At 44.7% G+C, this 19,723-nt stretch overlaps 1 protein-coding gene across 3 annotated transcripts in view; it reads right to left on the bottom strand.

Annotated features, from left to right (window-relative positions):
* Window positions 1-19,723, bottom strand: part of RPN2 (ribophorin II) — a 40,660-nt gene that overhangs the window by 17,131 nt on the left and 3,806 nt on the right. For all 3 annotated transcript variants that reach the window (XM_073683841.1, XM_073683842.1, XM_073683843.1), the window contains exons 2-4: window positions 16,188-16,381; window positions 14,782-14,877; window positions 14,524-14,699 (exon numbers count right to left, since the gene is read on the bottom strand). In XM_073683841.1, coding sequence (XP_073539942.1) covers window positions 14,524-14,699; window positions 14,782-14,877; window positions 16,188-16,381 — 466 coding nt within the window. The remainder of the gene's footprint in view (window positions 1-14,523; window positions 14,700-14,781; window positions 14,878-16,187; window positions 16,382-19,723) is intronic.

Below are 19,723 nucleotides of genomic sequence, written 5' to 3'. Positions count from 1 at the left end.
GGTATGGTGATACCCAAAATTATTTGTTCCCAATAAGGCTGCGTGCCCACTATGCGTTTTTCAAGCGTTTTGCCGCTGAATTTCTGCAGCAAAAACGCTTAAAAAATGCTTGGTAATACGTGCCCCATGGTCCCCAATGATAATCTGCATGTGCTGTGCACATGCTGCGGAGATTTCCGCTGCGGATTATCATTGCGGAAAAATACACAACATGTCCATTAATTTTGCAGACACGCAGCGTAATTGCCGCCACTGACTTGCATTGAATCGTATATTATCTGCATGAGCACATGAGGATATTAAGCGATTCTATGTGCGGATGGTACTCGTGTGGAGAAGAGGAGACTCTCATCCAGACTCTGGTACCATAGAACCTGTTGAAAAAAAGAATTAAAATAAAAAATAAACATTATACTTACCTTCCGATGGCCCCCGGTGTTTTCTCCGCTACATCCGGTCTCTTGTACTGCTTGCGAAAGTCTAAAAGGACCTGCGGTGACGTCATTTAGTCATGTGACAGGTCACGCGACCGCTGACGTCGGCAGTCACGTAACCTGTCACATGACTAAATGACGTCACCGCAGGTCCTTTTAGACTATCGCGAGCAGTACAAGAGACCGGATGTAGTGGAGAAAACACCGGGGGCCATCGGAAGGTAAGTATAATGTTTATTTTTTTACCAGTTTTTTTTTTTTTTTTTTTTTTTTTAACTATTACTTGGTAACACTATATAAATGGTACTTGGTCACACTATATAAGTCCATGCCGGTTGCATGGATTTATATAGTGTGACCAAGTTGTACTTTTCCAAGTGATGCTAAAATCGCTTGGAAAGCGCTTGATAACCCGCAGGGAGAATTGCATGTGAACAACGCTTGACAAACGCTTCTACCTGGCAGGAAAAACGCATGTAAAAAACGCATGCGTTTTTCCTGCCAGGGAGATGCGGAAAAAATCTGCAGCATTTCTGCATCGTGGGCACATAGCCTTATGCTGAAAGACATCCACACCCTAGACTGCCTGCTCATGTGTATACATTGTCCCACAGGATATCCCTGTGAAAGAATCACAGAGGAATCCCCTTTGCTCTCCACTTATTTGCAATCTTCTTTGATAGAAGTATGCAAGAAGTTAATAAAAAGAAATAAATCATTGTTAGAGAAGGCGCATGGCTGAGTAATATAGAAGTCGTCTTGTAAACGCATTGGCACAATGAGTACAAATTGGAATTGGCACAGATACAATCCAAAACCTTGTGGAAAACTTTTCACGTGCCACAAAAGAGCAAACTTCATATTACCGTAATATTCATGGTTTTGGAACAATATGACCAGTAATCTCAAAGAGATGTTATGGCAAGGTAACAACATACCTTTGGCAGTAACTTAATTTGGCAATCATGACTAGCATAACTCCCCCCTGGAGCATTCATGATTCATTGATATCCATATAGTGCACCATTATTCATTTCAACTACTAAATACAGACATAAAAATAACAGATCTGACAATTGCAATTTTTGTGACTATTTTCCAGGTCGCTTCTGCACAGAACACACTGAAACTGAGAATAAAACTGAAAGCTGAGATTCAAGCGTAATACAATGATAGGTCTTCCAAAAATCCCTTATGCAAGGATAGACATATCTATATAAAACAAGTTGTAGCATAGATGAATGTTTTCATTTTTACTTTAAAGGCAAAATTTAAAGGCGGGACTGTGCGGGGTGCGCTATCTGGTGCTCTGCTTACATATTCATGTGTATGCTCTTATGACAGATCACAGTGCCTTCACTGACCTGCCTCCTATTTTACCTAGCCCCGCACTACTAGATGCATTATGTAAAATAGGAGGCAGGTCAGTGAAGGCACAGTGACCTGTCATAAGAGCATACAGATGAATATGTAAGCAGAGCACCACATGGAGCGCCCCCTACAGGCTGCCCCGAAGCCATCATCTCCAAACTAAAAGTAAAGATTACACAACCACCACAGGATGGATTTCATCGACAAAGGTATCATTTTAATCAGTGTAATGTCGCCCACCTGACAGTGTTTGTAGTTTACTGATCACAAACCTGCTTGCGGGTGCGCTTTAAAGGGGCTTTCTCAACATCATAAAAGCTTACAATTATAAAATGCTTGTACAAACACACAACTTTGAAATGTACATCTAATTTAACCCCTTCACAACATAGGATATACATTTACATACAGATGAAGGCTGAATTATTCTCATCTGCCTCAAACGAAAAAAAATGCCTGGTCATGAAGGAGTTAAAATACTCTGTTTTCAAGAACGAATGTATTTTTAACACTCATTCACCAGGTTTCCAGTCATTCCTGTAGTCTTCTAGCTAGGCAAGGAGTGCAGCGCTTACAAGCTCTTTCCAAGAGCACACACATTGCCGCTGGTCTGAACTGTCAATCTACCAGGAACACATCACAGCCCAACAATAGGAACCCAGGAGGCAGGGAGCGGTGCATTCCTAAACACTGCTGAGGAGAACATCCTTTCAATAAGTCAAATGGCAAATTTGTCATGGGATTGGTGTTACTGAACTTGCACTGAAAATGCCTATCAAATTACAGGACAAAGCATGGCAACATTTTAGGCTGGCAGAAAAATTTGTTTCTGTTGTGGATTTTAAGTTCCAAGTAAGTCCATGTTCTATGTTATGGTGGACATCCACTCAGCAAAATGTATCAGAATCCTGGCTCAATGTGAGCTAAATAAGCACCAGAACACCAGCCCTGGCAATAAAGATTATCCTCTACTCCTCCTCCTGACTAATGCATGAAAAGGATAGATGAGGAGAGAGATGTGAATATTCATAATACAGAGGTCATACAGCATGGTGTGGTGAGAATTATAATTTATATACACACACACACATACACACAGATATATATATACACACACACACACACACATACATACATATATTATATATATTTATATACAGTACAGACCAAAAGTTTGGACACACCTCATTTAAATATTTTTCTGTATTTTCTTGACTATGAAAATTGTACATTCACACTGAAGGCATCAAAACTATGAATTAACACATGTGGAATTATATACTTAACAAAAAAGTGTGAAACAACTGAAAATATGTCTTATATTCTAGGTTCTTCAAAGTAGCCACCTTTTGCTTTGATGACTGCTTTGCACACTCTTGGCATTCTCTTGATGAGCTTCAAGAGGTAGTCACTGGAAATGGTCTTCCAACAATCTTGAAGGAGTTCCCAGAGATGCTTAGCACTTGTTGGCCCTTTTGCCTTCACTCTGCGGTCCAGCTCACCCCAAACCATCTCGATTGGGTTCAGGTCTGGTGACTGTGGAGTCCAGGTCATTTGGTGTAGCACCCCATCACTTTCCTTCTTGGTCAAATAGCCCTTACACAGCCTGGAGGTGTGTTTGGGGTCATTGTCCTGTTGAAAAATAAATGATGGTCCAACTAAACGCAAACCGGATGGAGTAGCATGCCGCTGCAAGATGCTGTGGTAGCCATGCTGGTTCAGTATGCCTTCAATTTTGAATAAATCCCCAACAGTGTCACCAGCAAAGCACCCCCACACCATCACACCTCCTCCTCCATGCTTCACGGTGGGAACCAGGCATGTAGAGTCCATCCGTTCACCTTTTCTGCGCCGCACAAAGACACAGTGGTTGGAACCAAAGATCTCAAATTTGGACTCATCAGACCAAAGCACAATTTCCACTGGTCTAATGTCCATTCCTTGTGTTCTTTAGCCCAAACAAGTTTCTTCTGCTTGTTGCCTGTCCTTATCAGTGGTTTCCTAGCAGCTATTTTACCATGAAGGCCTGCTGCACAAAGTCTCTTCTTAACAGTTGTTGTAGAGATGTGTCTGCTGCTAGAACTCTGTGTGGCATTGACCTGGTCTCTAATCTGAGCTGCTGTTAACCTGCGATTTGTGAGGCTGGTGACTCGGATAAACTTATCCTCAGAAGCAGAGGTGACTCTTGGTCTTCCTTTCCTGGGGCGGTCCTCATGTGAGCCAGTTTCTTTGTAGCGCTTGATGGTTTTTGCAACTGCACTTGGGGACAATTTCAAAGTTTGCCCAATTTTTTGGACTGACTGTCCTTCATTTCTTAAAGTAATGATGGCCACTCATTTTTCTTTACTTAGCTGCTTTTTTCTTGCCATAATACAAATTCTAACAGTCTATTCAGTAGGACTATCAGCTGTGTATCCACCAGACTTCTGCACAACACAACTGATGGTCCCAACCCCATTTATAAGGCAAGAAATCCCACTTATTAAACCTGACAGGGCACACCTGTGAAGTGAAAACCATTTCCGGTGACTACCTCTTGAAGCTCATCAAGAGAATGCCAAGAGTGTGCAAAGCAGTCATCAAAGCAAAAGGTGGCTACTTTGAAGAACCTAGAATATAAGACATATTTTCAGTTGTTTCACACTTTTTTGTTAAGTATATAATTCCACATGTGTTAATTCATAGTTTTGATGCCTTCAGTGTGAATGTACAATTTTCATAGTCATGAAAATACAGAAAAATCTTTAAATGAGAAGGTGTGTCCAAACTTTTGGTCTGTACTGTATATATATATATATATATATATATATATATATACATATACACACACACACACGCGCGCACACTGTGGCTTGCAGAAGTATTCACCTCCCTTGGCTTTTTACCTATTTTGCTACATTACGACCTGTGTTTAAATATTTTTGTAATCTGATTTTGGGTGTGATACAGCAGCATTAAATAGTTGCTGAAGTGAAGTAAGAAAAATATAGACAAATTTAATTAATGGGATCAGATAACTAAAAATTGGCAAGTGCATATGTATTCACCCCGTTTGCAATGAAGCCCCTAAAAAATTCCCTTCATAAGTCACATGCTTAGTGAAAGGAAGTCCACCTGTGAGCAATCTAAGTGTCACATGGTCTGTCAGTATATACACACCTTTGATGAAAGGCCACAGAGGCTGCCACACCATTAAACAAGAGGAACAACTAACCAAACAACACCATGAAGACCAAGGAGATCTCCAAATAAGTCAGGGACAAGGTTGTAAACCCTCAAAAAAGAACAGTGAAATTCCAGGTTGTGAGGTAGCAAAACACGAAAAATACCAAATGGGGTGAATTAACTTCACAAGCTCACAAGCCACAGTGTGTGTGTGTGTGTGTGTGTGTGTGTGTATTCGGACTATAAGACGCACCCCAGGTTTAGGCAGCAGAAAATAAGAAAATAATGTACTAGAGTAAAATAGCTCTGCTACATGTGCATATAGCCACACACAGCTCTGCTACATGTGTATATATAAACACACACAGCTCTGCTGCATGCCCATATAAACATAGACAGCTTTGGTACATGCCCATAGACATACACCCACTATACATCATCACATCCTGCAGTTCCTGATCGGGACCTGTACGGTGGCTGCAGCAGCAGAGCATTTGCAGAAGCTTCCACTTGATTGACTCAATCACCTTTCAAGTCTTCATGGAAGAGTCATCAGAAGAAAGCATCTCCTGCGTCTTCATCATAAAATTCAGCATCAGAAGTATGCAAAAGAACATCTAAACAAGCCTGATGCATTTTGGAAACAAGTACTGTGGACCGATGAAGTTAAAATAGAACATCTCGCCAACCATTAAGCATGGGGGTGGATCAGTCGTGCTTTATGGTTGTGTTGCAACTAGTGTTGAGCGAGTATGTCTTATTAACCCTTTTGGCGAGCAACCGAGAGTCAAACAGGCAATCCCTGCATGTGTCACTGCTGTCTAGCAGCCGTGACACTTGCCGCCGCGGAAACAGTAAAAGAAATGCCGAGCACTCCAAAGTACTAGGCGAGCACGAAAGGGTTAATGAGTCATGCTCGCTCAACACTAGTTGCAACCAATGGCGGAACATTTCAAGGTAGATGGAAGAATGGATTCAATGAAATTTCAACAAATTCTTGATGCATACATAACACCATCTGTAAAAAAGCTCAAGTTGAAAAGAGGATGGCTTCTACAAATGGATAATGATCCTAAATACACGTCAAAATCCACAATAGACTACCTCAAAAGGCGCAAGCTGAAGGTTTTGCAATGGCCCTCACAGTCCCTTGATCTGAATATCATTGACAATCTGTGGCTAGACCTCAAAATTCCACAATTGTTTAATTGTTTGTTTTTACCATGTTCACCAAATTCGAAAACTGACCTGCCATTATGATTCTCCATGTTATTACAAGTTTATAGATACCAAACATGTATAGGTTCTTTTTTATTTAACTGGTGAAAAAAAATCCAAACGTTTGTTAAAAAAAAAAAAATACAAAATTTTCTGAGACCCATAGCGTCTCCATTTTCAGGATCTAGGTCCGGGTGAGGGCTTATTTTTTGTGTGGCGAGCTGATGTTTTTATTGATACCATTTTGGGGTAGATATGATGTTTTGATTGCTTGTTATTGCATTTTATTGTAATGTCGCGGTGACCAAAAAAACCCCGTAATTGTGGAGTTTTGATTTTTTCTTGTTACGCCATTTATTGATCGGATTAATTCTTTTTATATATTGATAGATCGGGCGATTCTGAAAGCGACGATACCAAATATGTGCATTTTTTTTTCTATTGTTGTATTTTGAATAGGGCAAAGGGGAGGGTGATATGAACATTTTTTTTAATAGTTTTAAAAACTTTTTTTTCCTACTTTTTACTTGCTTCAATAGCCTCCTTAGGAGACTTTAAGCTGCAATCATCTGATCGCTTGTGTTACACATAGCAGGGATTCAGCCCTGCTATGTGTAACAAAAATACTCATCTGCTATGAACGCCGACTGCTGGGCGGCGCTCATAATAGATCGGCGATGACAACTACAGAGGTCTCCTGCAAACCCTGGGTTGTCATGCCAACCCATCGGCGCCCCGCCGTGATGGACGGGACGCCGAGATGGGCGTGGTTTGGCTTCCGGTGCGACCATGTTAAATTCCGCTGTTGAAGTTTGACATGTTAACAGCTGCGGGTGGAAAGCGATTCCACCAGCGGCTGTTAGGGGCACATGACAGCTGATCAGATTAGCCGTCATGTGCCGGGAAAGATGCAGGCTCAGCATCAGAGCCTGCATCAAAGGGGGAGACACGACATGCGTTGTATATGTATGGCGCCTGTAATGAAGGGGTTAAAGTGTAAAACACCAAGGTTACTTACCGGTAGCCGGTTTTTCCTGAGCCCATGACAGCACACCTTGAGAGAGGATCCGCCCCACCAAGGACAGGAAACCGTCTGAAATAAAAGGGCGGTACCTCTCCCTCGCTTCAGTTGTTTACAGAGCATTGAGAGGACCTCCCTAAACAGGTTAGGCACATAACCAACACCACAATATACAAATACACACCACCCCACACAGTGCACACCAGGGTGTGAGAAACATAGAAAAAATAAGGGGGGGAAACTACGGGTGCTGTCATGGGCTCAGGAAAAACCGGCTACCGGTAAGTAACCTTGGTGTTTTCCCCTCCCCCATGACAGCACACCTTGAGAGAATTTTGGAGAATTTATGAGCACCCTAGGGAGGGACCACCGCCTGAAGTACCCTTCTCCCAAAGGTGAGATCAGAAGAGGATAGATCCAACCGATAGTGCTTAAAGAAGGTGGATGGTGTAGACCAAGTAGCAGCCCTACATATCTGCTCGATCGAGACGTCTGCTCTCTCTGCCCAGGAGGTTGCAACGGCTCTGGTGGAATGAGCCCTCACATTGTCCGGGGCTGGAACCCCTGTGGACGTATAGGCTAAGCAAATGGCCTCCCTGAGCCACCTAGAGATGGTACCCTTGGACACCCCATGACCTTTCCTACACCCTTGAAAGGCCAGGAACAGAGAACAGTCTTTCCTCCACAGACTAGTCATGTGAATGTACTGTAGCAGGGACCTCCTAACATCTAGGCTATGGAACCTGACTTCCCCTGGGTTCTTGGGATTGCTGCAGAACGAGGGTAGCACAATCTCCTGACTACGGTGAAATCTAGATACCACCTTGGGAAGGTATGCTGGATCTGGCCGCAAGGTGACCCTATCCTCAAAGATTTGTGTGTAAGGAGGATTAACCGAGAGGGCCTGCAGATCCCCCACCCTACGGGCTGATGTTAAGGCCACTAGAAGGATGGTCTTAAGGGTGAGAATTTTTGGAGAAACCTTGTGTAGGGGTTCGAATGGTTCACTAGTAAGAGCGTTCAAGACTAAATTCAGGTCCCAAGGAGGAACACCCATGGACCTAACCGGTCCAGCTCTGGCACAGGACTTGATAAACCTCGAGATCCACCTATTCCCAGCCAGATTACAATTGTAGAGTGCTCCCAAAGCTGAAACTTGAACCTTAAGGGTCCCTGTAGCTAGACCCAGGTCCCGCCCCTTTTGCAGAAATTCCAGGATCCCTCTGATCGGAGGTTTGCTCGATAGCGGAATATCTATAACCTCTAGGAATTTACCCCAAACCCTGCTATAAATCTTAGTTGTAATCGGTTTTCTGCTCCCCAATAAAGTAGAAACTAAGCCTGGTGAAAACCCCTTGCTACTCAATAGCGACCTCTCAAATTCCATGCCGAAAGATGGAATCCCCTGGCCTGGGCATGGAATACTGGTCCCTGCATGAGAAGGTCCGGCCTCTCTGGTAGAATCCAGGGATCTGACACCGACATTAGCCGAAGCAGAGAGAACCAAGGCCTCTTGGGCCAAAAAGGGGCTATCAAAATCACCCTGGCGCCTTCCTCCCGGATCTTCCTCACCACTACTGGAATCATCACTAATGGCGGAAAGGCATAGGCCTTCCTGAACCCCCAAGGAATCTGGAGGGCATCTATGGCATGGGGATTTTCTGCCGGATTTAGGGAGCAAAATCTCTGCACCTTTCTGTTTGCCCTTGTGGCGAACAGGTCTATGTCTGGCTGCCCCCATAACTGGACAATCTGATGGAAGACCTCCGGGTTCAACCCCCACTCCCCCTGTCTTAGGGTATGGCGGCTTAGAAAATCTGCCTTCACGTTTTCTATCCCCTTTATGTGAAGGGCGCTGAGGGATAGGAGGTTTCGCTCTGCTAGACCAAGGATCCTGTCTGCCACCACCATCAGAGGGCGTGACCTTGTCCCTCCTTGGGATTCACATAGGCTACTGCGGTCCGGTTGTCGGACCTGACCTGGACATGGTGATTTTGGATGTGAGGGAGGAAGCCCCTGAGGGATCTTTCTACTGCCCAAAGCTCCTTTAAGTTTGAGGATGATCCCCTCTCGTGGTAAGCCCAGTGACCCTGTATTGAGAGTTCTGCCAGATGACCCCCCCATCCGGAACTGCTTGCGTCGGTCGTAACTACCCGATCTATCGATCTGGACCATTAAACGCCTGTGGTCAGATTTCCCCTGACTGTCCACCACGAAAGAGAATCTACTACTTCTGGGGAGAGAGAGAGCCTGCCTTCTAAACGCCCATTGCAGGACCTCTGTGCTGACAGGACCTCCCACTGAAGCCGCCTCATATGCCCCTGGGCCCACATTACTGCTGGGAGACAGGCCGTCATAGAACCCAGGAGGGACATTGCCTCTCTCAGAGACATCTCTGGAGCTTGAATGGCCTTCGAGACTAATGCAATTAACCTGCAGATTTTGTCCTCTGGGAGGAAGCAGGTTTGACGACGAGAGTCTAGGATTAGACCCAGAAAGGTCTGAGTCCTGGAGGGGGTTAGTCTTGATTTTTGGAAATTTACTAACCACCCCAGCTGATGCAACACTTCCGTGACCACTAGGAGCTAACTGGAGCAGTGGGCTTCTGTTTTCCCTATTATCAAGAAGTCGTCTAAATATGGCACGATCACTACATTCTTGATCCGTAGGAAGGCTGTCACTTCTGCTATTAGTTTCGTAAATATTCTCGGGGCAATGGAGAGGCCAAAGGGTAGGGCAGCAAACTGAAAATGCCTCAGCTTCCCCTGAATAAACAGGGCTACTCTCAGATACTTCTGATACTCCGGATGGATTGGGACGTGATAATATGTGTCCTTCAAGTCTATTACAGCCATAAAGCAGTTGCGATGTAAGAGCTTCACTGCCGAGCCTACTGACTCCATTTTGAAAGTCTGGTTTTCTACTACTTGGTTCAGACTCCTGAGGTTGATGATGGTCCTTAAGGACCCGTTTGTTTTTTTTATCATGAATAGTGGGGAATAGAACCCCCTCCCTCTCTGTGTTGCTGGTACTTCGAGAAGGACCTGCTTTCCTACTAACTCTAACACTTCTGTTTCCAGGGCTAATTGTTCTTCCTGGACCTTTCGTAGGGGGGTAACCACAAAGGTCCGCCAGGGGGTCTGGCTGAACTGGATCTTCAGGCCCCCACTGATAATTTTCAGAATCCATGGGTTTGTTGTTATCGCGTCCCAAGCTGGAAAAAAGTGGGAAAGCCTTCCACCCACTTCCAGCCTGGCGTCATTGGGAGGATCTCTTCGAACTCGAGGATGGTCCTCCAAACATGTAGCCCGATTCTTTTTTGGACTTGGCTTCCCATTTCTTTTTGTCTCCCGGAGGACGACCCCAGTTAAATTTTCTCCTCCGAAAACTAAATCTTCTTGGTTCCCCCGAAAATCCCGGGAACCCTTTGGTTTTATCGCCTGCTTTTTCTAACAGGTCCTCTAACTTTTGGCCAAACAGGAGTCTACCGTCACACGGGAGGGAGCACAGTTTCTGTTTCGAAGGTAGGTCGCCTGGGCAACCCTTGAGCCACAAGGCCCGCCTGGCTGTGTTGGATAGTCCCGCTGCCCTAGCTGACAGTCTGACCGAGTCAGCTGAAGAGTCGGCCAGGAAGGCCGATGCTGTTTGAATTAAAGGTAGCTCTGCAAGTATTGCCTGTCTGGAGACCTTTTTATCTTTAAGCTGGTCTTCCAGCTGTTGAAGCCACACCATCAAGGACCTCGCCACACAGGTGCTAGCCACCGCTGGTTTTAGGCCACCTGCTGCCGCCTCCCACGTGTGGCGCAGGAAGGAGTCAGCTCTTTTATCCAGGGCATCTTTTAGGACGCCAGAGTCCTCCAAGGGCAGGGAAGATCTCTTTGATGACCTTGCCACAGTCCCGTCCACCTTGGGGATCTTATCCCAAGGTTCCGCATCCTTCTCTTCGAAGGGGTACCTTCTTTTGGAGAAGGAGGGTAAAGCCCCTGATCTCTCAGGTCTCCTCCACTCCCGGTCAATGAGGCCCTGAATCTTACTGTTCACCGGAAATGAGCGTCTCTTCCGCTCTCCCAAGCCCGCAAACATGATGTCCTCCCGGGATTTAGATGCTCTCTCTTCCTCCAGACCCATGGTTGATCTTACTGCCCTAACCAGTCTGTCTGTATTCTCAATGGGGAAGCAGGGTCTACCGCCCCCCGATGAGGAAGAGGACGATGAATCCCACTGCTCCTCGGACTGGGAGGAATCAGAGACGGAGGAAACCTCTCTACGGGGCCTTTTCTTCCCTCTAAGGAACCCCTTCAGGGACCCCTGAACTTCTGCATGTACTATGGACTTTAAATTTGCAGCAAAATCCTGGGAATTCTCAGCTATGGTTTTGGTTACACAGCCCTGGCAAAGTGGTTTCTGCCACTCTACTGAGAGAGAAGCTTGGCAAAGGGCACACATCCTATGCTTTTGCTTGGCACTACTCTTCTTAGGCTCCTAAAAAAAGGAAGCACATAAGAGACTTCCCGTTACTAATCAGTGACATTCACGAAGCTCACTCACCCTCGGAGGTCACAAACGGGTACCGGATTCGGAGGCTGTCGCGGAACTGATGATTCCATTCTGGATGGTCCCGAGGCGCTCGAAGCCTTACTCCTGCGGCTGCCACTACGATTACTCGAGCGGCTGTCTGTATACGATGCATCCCTCTGCTTCTGTTGCTGAGGTGGGGGGGTAAGCTGCTGCTCCTGGCTATCTGGATCAGCCATGTCTCAGAAGCGCACCACGCTTTCAGGAAAGCTCCCCCCCCTTAAATATAGGGCCATCCAGCCTCCTCCGGTCTGTGGGTCCTCCCCCTTCGCCAGGCCGGAGCTCCGTTGAAAAAAACCGGCCTGGGACGCTCCGATGGGCGCCGCCATCTTGGATCGGCGCCGCCTCCTGACGTCACCCAGCGCGCCGCTCCCAGCGTGCCCTGCGCCGTGACGTCAGGCGCGTCACACCCGGAAGCGTTCCACACTGCAGGGGGAGGACGGCGCCGCGGTCTCCGGGAGGACAGAGCCTGCCTCACCGCGTGCGCCCCGCTCGGCGCAGAGACCCCAGGGGAAGCTGCGGACGGCGCTTCTGGGATACTGAACCCGGTGCACAGGCCAGTGCCCGCTCTTCCACACCGGGACAGCCCCAGGTAAGTCTTCTTTCTTCCAGACAGGTTCCCCATCAAGGACAGGAAACCAACTGAAGCGAGGGAGAGGTACCGCCCTTTTATTTCAGACGGTTTCCTGTCCTTGGTGGGGCGGATCCTCTCTCAAGGTGTGCTGTCATGGGGGAGGGGAAAAGATGAAGAAGATTTATATTTTTTTTTGCCTAAAATTCAAAGGAAATATGTCATCTTTAACTTTAGGCCTTTTAGAGATCATTCCATCTTCAACTTGCTTAACTGATCACAATAACAGTAATTTTGACCAGGATAGCCCAAATTTTTACATGCCACTGTGTACACACACACATACATATATAACACACAGTCTCTAACGCCTCCCCCCTTTATATCTAAAGTCCTAGGACATTGTTCCACTCTCATATCACTCTTCTTGACCCTTTACAATCCGGTTTCTGCTTTTTTACACTCTACTGAAACTGCCCTCACTAAAGTCTTTAACGATCCATTAACAGCCAAATAAAAAGGACTCATGCACATGGCCGTATTCTTAGTCTGAGTGCCATCCGACAAAACATTGGATCGTACTCGGACTAATGTTATTCTATGGGGCCGTGCACACGCCCGATTTTTCCCTTAACTAAGCTGGTCTGAGGAAAAATTTGCACCATGCCAGAGTTAGATCTGATATTCGAATCACACTCAGCCGTGCAAGTCAATGAGTCCATAGAAAACATCGGACTGCACTCAGATGACATATGATTGCAGTCAGATTTCCACAAACTGACAGAATGGAGAAGATGGAGAAAGTTTTTTCTCCACCTTCTCCTCATCCGAGAGAATCAAATCACAATGTGATCACACTTTGCATAATTGACCTGATTCTCTCAGATGAAAGAAAATATGCTAGTGTGACCCTAGCCTAATGGTCACTGCTCTCTGCAGCATTTGACACTGTGAACCACCAGCTCCTCTTCACTATGCTCCGCTCTATAGGCCTCAAAGTAACTGCTCCCTCTAGGTTCTCCTACTAACGCTCTGACCACTCCTTCACTATATCATTTGCAGGCCCATCTTCCTCTCCTTTTCCCCTTACTGTCGGGGTTCCCCAAGGCTCATTCCTAGGACCCTAGGACTCTTCTCCCTATATACTGTCTCTATTGGAAAAACCATTAACACATTTGGTTTCCAGTACCATTTATATGCTGATGATACCCAATTATACACATCGCCTCCTGACATCACCCCCTTCAGTCTCTAACATCATGTCCTCCCTCTATCTCCCCAAACCTGAACTTTTCGTTTCCTCCCCCCCTCTAATGACCTTCCTAAACCTGATATAGCAATTTCCTTGGGTGGTTCAACCATAACTCCTAAACAGCATGCTCGCTGTCTTGGGGTCATATTTGACACACAACTTTCCTTCCCTATATTCAATCACTCACTTGCTCATGTCACTGGCATCTAAAAAATATCTCCAGAATCCGACCTTTTCTCAACTTTGAAACTGCAAAACTCTGTCACTCTTACTCATTCTCGTCTGGACTGCTGCAGCTCTCTACTGATCGGTCTTCCTCTTACCAAATTTTCTCCTCTCAAATCCATCCTGAATGCGGCAGCCAGGCTCGTATTTCTGTCCAGCTGCTACAACGATGCCTCCACTCTATGCCAGTCATTGCACTGGTTACCCATCCACTTCAGAGTACAATATAAACTCATTGCTCTTACCAACAAAGCTCTCCACAGTTCTGCATCACCATACATCTCCTCCCTCATCTCTGGCTATCACTTTACACAAGCTCTCCGTTCTGAAACCAAGACTAACATCCTCCATAATCCGAACCTCCCACTTCCGTCTCCAAGACTTCTCTTGTGCTGCGCCAGTTTTCTGGAATGCACTACCCTGGAAGCTACTATCAATAACCCCCACATTTTTTTAAAATTTTAAATTGACAAATGACAGAATATGAAATCAAGAAATTCTCAGCCAGAGATTAAATTTACGAGGAGAGCAGCTCAGGTTACAGAAGAAAGTGAGATATTGAATAAAGTGCTTTTCTATGGCAGTTAGTTCACATGAAAAGAACTTGCGGCCAATCCCTTCAATTATGCAAATACCTACAATAAGGCAATATGGGAAAGTTAGCTTTAAATTGTTTTGTGGAGATACTTACGCCAGGACATTCTCTTCTTTACTGAGTCTGGTGGCCAGGGCACTGACCACTTCTTGTGAGGCCACAGGCAGGCCAAAGCCATTGAGGGCCCCTACTGCATGGTAGATTTGGGTGATGGAGGAATCTTCACTGACAGCACCTAGCAGAAGGTCTCTGGTTTCATTAGAGATAGGTACCTAGGAAAATGTAGCGGACATCAGAAGCCTGACAACACTGAAGAATTAAGCAGAATAATCTGCCCTACCTCCGCTGACCTACCTCACACTGGGATAAGGCTTGACTGGATTGAGCAGCGTAAAACAGTGAATCCACATTACTGCTATCAACGTTAGAGCGAATAAAATTACAGGCGGCCTGTGAGGGGGAAAAAGTAAATGGTGAACATACATACATGCAGCACAACACTGCAACCACTGGGCATATATGTAACTGATGAGTATTATACATTTCAGAAGTACAGTATGATGATGAACTAGGTTAACCCCTTCTCTCCAGAGGAATTTTCCATTTTTTGAGTCTTTGTGTTTTTCCTCAATATAGCCATAGTGAGTTGTAGTGTTCTGATTGACACCATTTATTTAATCATGTCCATATAGTCTATGGGGTAGTTCACATCAGATTTTTTCTTTGGACCGAGCGGTTCGCACAAAAATACGGAGACTTGTCCGATATTGATCAGAATATTGGATCAAACTCGCCATTCCAAGTCTATAGATCAGGGGAGAGAGAAAACAAATGGACACCACTTGGAGGCGTCTCAAGATTCTCTTGTCAAGCAGTCTGAAAAATGGACCACACACGGATGGCATCCATTGTGTTTGCAGCCAGCTGAGCTCCTGAGCCCGTGCCATACACAGACACCAGACATGTGACGTTCATGTACAGAACACATTGGGAATGGGTTAAGGCAGAGCCGACTCCAGATGTCATAAAAACGGTATACATTAAATAGATATCTGGTGTACTTACTTTGAATTTCCTATCGAAAAACGATACATTATGCACGTGGAATGAATTGAAACACCTGGTCTATAAAGATGTAAAGTGTAGTTTAACATACTTTTTTTTTTGCTAGTTTTGCTTTAGGCTTAGAACCGACCAAATGGATAGGAGAAATCACCTGCATAAATGTCTTCATATTACTATAACATGTGATCAATTTCTGGCACACTGTGGAAAACATACTTTGAAAAGTCAGCCAGAGATTACACGTTTTGGATGACTAGTCCAAAAGGCCGGTACCCGTGCACCTTCTCCCTGACCAGCTTGAACCCTAGATTGATAGATCATTCCAAGAAGCATAGCTCTGGCCAGTTTTTCAAAGTATATTTTTTCTGAATCATTGAAGTAACGCAGCTAGTATCCGATTCCATGCTACTCGTGGTTCAGGCAGCATGAATTTCTTGTCAGGTTCCCTTTAAGCTACAGTGTCTATAATGGTAGTTCCCTTTGCACCACTCCACAGGCTCTGTGCTACCTCGGGACAACTTTCCACCAAGTTAACAGCAAATTAGAGAAAAATCAATTCCAAGGCACCAGAGAGATGATTCTAGTCCTTTATTCATCCAAAATGCATCACAATAGAAATGTTTTTCGGCCAGAAAGTGGCCTTTTTCGAGCATAAACAAAATGGCAGATGAAGCGTCTTAATTGCCCAGTCTCACCTTTTCATCTGCTACACTTGCCCCGAGATGTTTAAAGCCTACAAAGTAGTAATATGCGTTCTCCATGTCAAATGGCGGGTGTTCCAAGGCATCTTTTAGTCTCTCCACATCGGCGTGGGTCAGATAATGGCTGGGGGTCAAAGCATGTACGATGGCCAAGAGAGCGAGTACTAACAGGAACGCTGACTGTGGAACTGTAAGGAAAGGATCACATTCATTGTTAGCATGAGACACAATATTAGAACCACAATACTCCATATTTCACCACCATGCTGAAAAAAATAAAGCAAAAGAATCTGCCTTTTTGAAAAAAAGATCTCTATTAAATATATACTTGTACGGGTATTCCCATCTCCAAGATCCTATCCCAATAGTAGTAGCACATGTAATGTCTGTAATATTCTTTTATCAAACTCGATTTTGTTCCTGTCCCCATTTACTTAGGTGACTTCGTAATGAGAACTGAATCTAAAGTTAAAAGGGATATGTCCATCTCCAAAATCCTAATCCAATATACAGTAGGTGTAATGATAATATTATTAGCAAATACCTCCAATTAGAAATGTAGTGTAGTTCTTCTGATTCGCTATGTCACTTACTCTATGTGCAGGACATTGCAGTAGCTTAGATATCCATGGTTACGACCACTGTCACTATATGAGTGGTTGTACTCATGAATACTTAAGCTACTGCAATGCACTGCACATGGGGTAAACGACATAGCTTATCAGAAGAACAATACTACATTTCTAATATTATTATTTCTACTACATATTGGGATAAGATCTTGGAGATGGGAATACCCCTTTAAGTTGTTCTCATCAGCCAGGCTATTAAAATGCTATGGCACTTACAGCGATTTCATCCACCTTTCACAGCCTCCTGAGCATGATTTGTGTCTAGTGATGCAATTATATAGCTACTTATTCAATAGGCCAAGTTAGGCTAGGTGCCCACGATGCAGAAATGCTGCAGATTTTTTCCGATTCTCCCTGGCAGGAAAAACGCATGCGGTTTTTACATGCGTTTTTCCTGCCAGGTAGAAGCGTTTGTCAAGCGTTTTTGCATGCATTTCTGCATGCGGGTTATCAAGCGCTTTTCCAAGCGATTTTAGCATCACTTGGAAAAGTGCTTGACAACTTGGTCACACTATATAAATACATGCAACCGGCATGGATTTATATAGTGTGACCAAGTTAATAGTTAAAAAAAAAAAAGAATAAAAATGGTAAAAAATAAACATACTTACCTTCCGATTGCCCTTTTGACCGATTGGTCTTTTCTCCGGTGCATCCGGTCTCTTGTACGGCTCGCGATGGTCTAAAAGGACCTGCGGTGACGTCATTTAGTCATGTGACAGGTCACGCGACCGCCGACGTCAGCAGTCGCGCGACCTGTCACATGACTAAATGACGTCACCACAGGTCCTTTTAGACCATCGTGAGCAGTACAAGAGACCGGATGCATCGTACAGGAGACTAGGGGACATCAGAAGGTGAGTATGTTTATTTTTTATTTTAAATTCTTTTTTGAACAGGTACCATGGTACCCGGGTCTGGAGGAGAGTCTCCTCTTCTCCAGACTCGGGTACCATCCGCACACTGAATCGCTTAATATCCGCATGTGCACATGTACTCACGCAGATATAAAGCAATTCAATGCAAGTCAATGGCGGCAATTACGCTGGTGTCCGCAAAATTAACGGACATGCTGCGTATTTTTCCGCAATGATAATCCGCAGTGGAAATCTCCGCAGCATGTGCACAGCACATGCGGATTATCATTGGAGACCATGGGGCACGTATTACCAAGCGGTTTTTAAGCTTTTTTCGCTGCGGAAATTCCGCGGCAAAAACGCTTGAAAAACGCATAGTGGGCACGCAGCCTTATGGTGTAACAAACCGTGTGAAACTCAAGGACTTACATTTATAGGAAGATGTCCTATCAAAAATTATTGATTGCAAAAAATGTACACAAACAGAACAGAGAAGACAGACAACTTCCATCTACAGCAGGGCTGGGGAACCTCAGGCCTGAGGGCCATTTACAGCCCTCGATGACCTTTTATCTGGCTCCCCCAGCAGATTCCCGGGGACCACAGTGCTTGGTTGGCAGCTGTGTTTTGATGGCCGCTGGACGTTTAATTTCTTTTTGATCTGTGAGCACACGCATGCAGTTTTCACTACTGAACGATGAGGCGCGTGCAGTGAAAGATTACATCCTAATACCAGTGCCAGGATGTTCTTTGCGGGAGGAGTTAGCGTGATTTGTACGGCCCCCGCCGGATGGTATAAATATCCAAATGGCCGTTGGAAAAAAAAGGTTCCCTAACCCTGATCTACAGTAATAATACAATAAACAGCAACAAGAGAACAAAACTTTGTAATGTGTGGAGAGCTCAAGTGCAAAACAGTACAGAAGAAAGGGTGAGCGGCTGTCCTGTAGTGGAAATAGGGAAGTGGAAAACTGATCTAATAGGTAGCAATGGCCAGGACTTCTGCACAGAGCATGGTCACCTGGTACATGCGGTGTCATGAAGAAGTAAGGGTCCCATTGATCTAAATCTATGAAATTTATTTTGCACAAAAAGTTATCAACAGTAGTGAATTATATGTGTGCAGCCTGCACAGTGCTGGCTATGAGTTTTACTTCAATCCAAGCCCGCTTCCTCACTTATCAACTTACTCTATAGCCTATAGATTGCTATAAGAGCCTTTAATACAGATCACTGCTAACTGAGGTCTATTATACAGCTGTGTGAATGAGGCTGAAGCTGTATATTTGTAGCCAAAATGCTTTAGAAATAGCCTTCCTTATTTCACATGATGTTATTTCAGTCCGCACTCCTGCATGGAGCCGTCATCCACTCAAGCAGTCGTACCATTCTCGTTAGTAGTGAGTAGGTACATGCACTGATAGGCTAAGTTCACACATGGCTATTTTGGACTTTTTTATGCAAAGTATAAGCTACTTTTTACAGTAGCAGCAAAAGCTGTGAGATTTCAGAAATGTCATGCAGACACTTGTTTTTTTTCCCCCTGACTGAATTTGATAACTGCAGCTTTTTTTCAGCGGAAAAACGGGCGTTTTTACTGCCAAGAGAGCAGATTTTGGCTGCAAAAAAACCGCTGCATGTGAACACAGCCTAAAAGAAAGAAGTTGAGTAACGCTACGTTCCCATGATGAGTATTTGGTGAGTTTTTGAGGTTGCAAATTCCCTGCAGCATTTCTACATATGTAAGGCCACATTCACACGTTCAGTATTTATAAGCCAAAACCAGGTGAGGAACAATCAGAGGAAAAGTATAATAGAAACACGTCACCAATTCTGTATTTATCACCCACTGCTGGATTTGACTGACAAATACTGAGGTAAAATACTGACCAAATACTGAATGTGTGCACGTGGCCTAATAGAAACACGTCACCACTTCTGTATTTATCACCCACTCCTGGTTTTGGCTTACACATACTGAGGTAAAAAACTCTTCAGATACTCAACGTGTGCACGTGGCCTAAGTTAGGTTACTTGCGTT

Source organism: Phyllobates terribilis, unplaced genomic scaffold, assembly GCF_046119375.1.
Source record: "Phyllobates terribilis strain yellow unplaced genomic scaffold, ASM4611937v1 Scaffold_5__5_contigs__length_657084704, whole genome shotgun sequence".
In the NCBI taxonomy this organism is placed as follows: domain Eukaryota; kingdom Metazoa; phylum Chordata; class Amphibia; order Anura; family Dendrobatidae; genus Phyllobates; species Phyllobates terribilis.
Note: the sequence above shows the minus strand (reverse complement) of the source record. Positions and strands in the feature narration are given on the sequence as shown.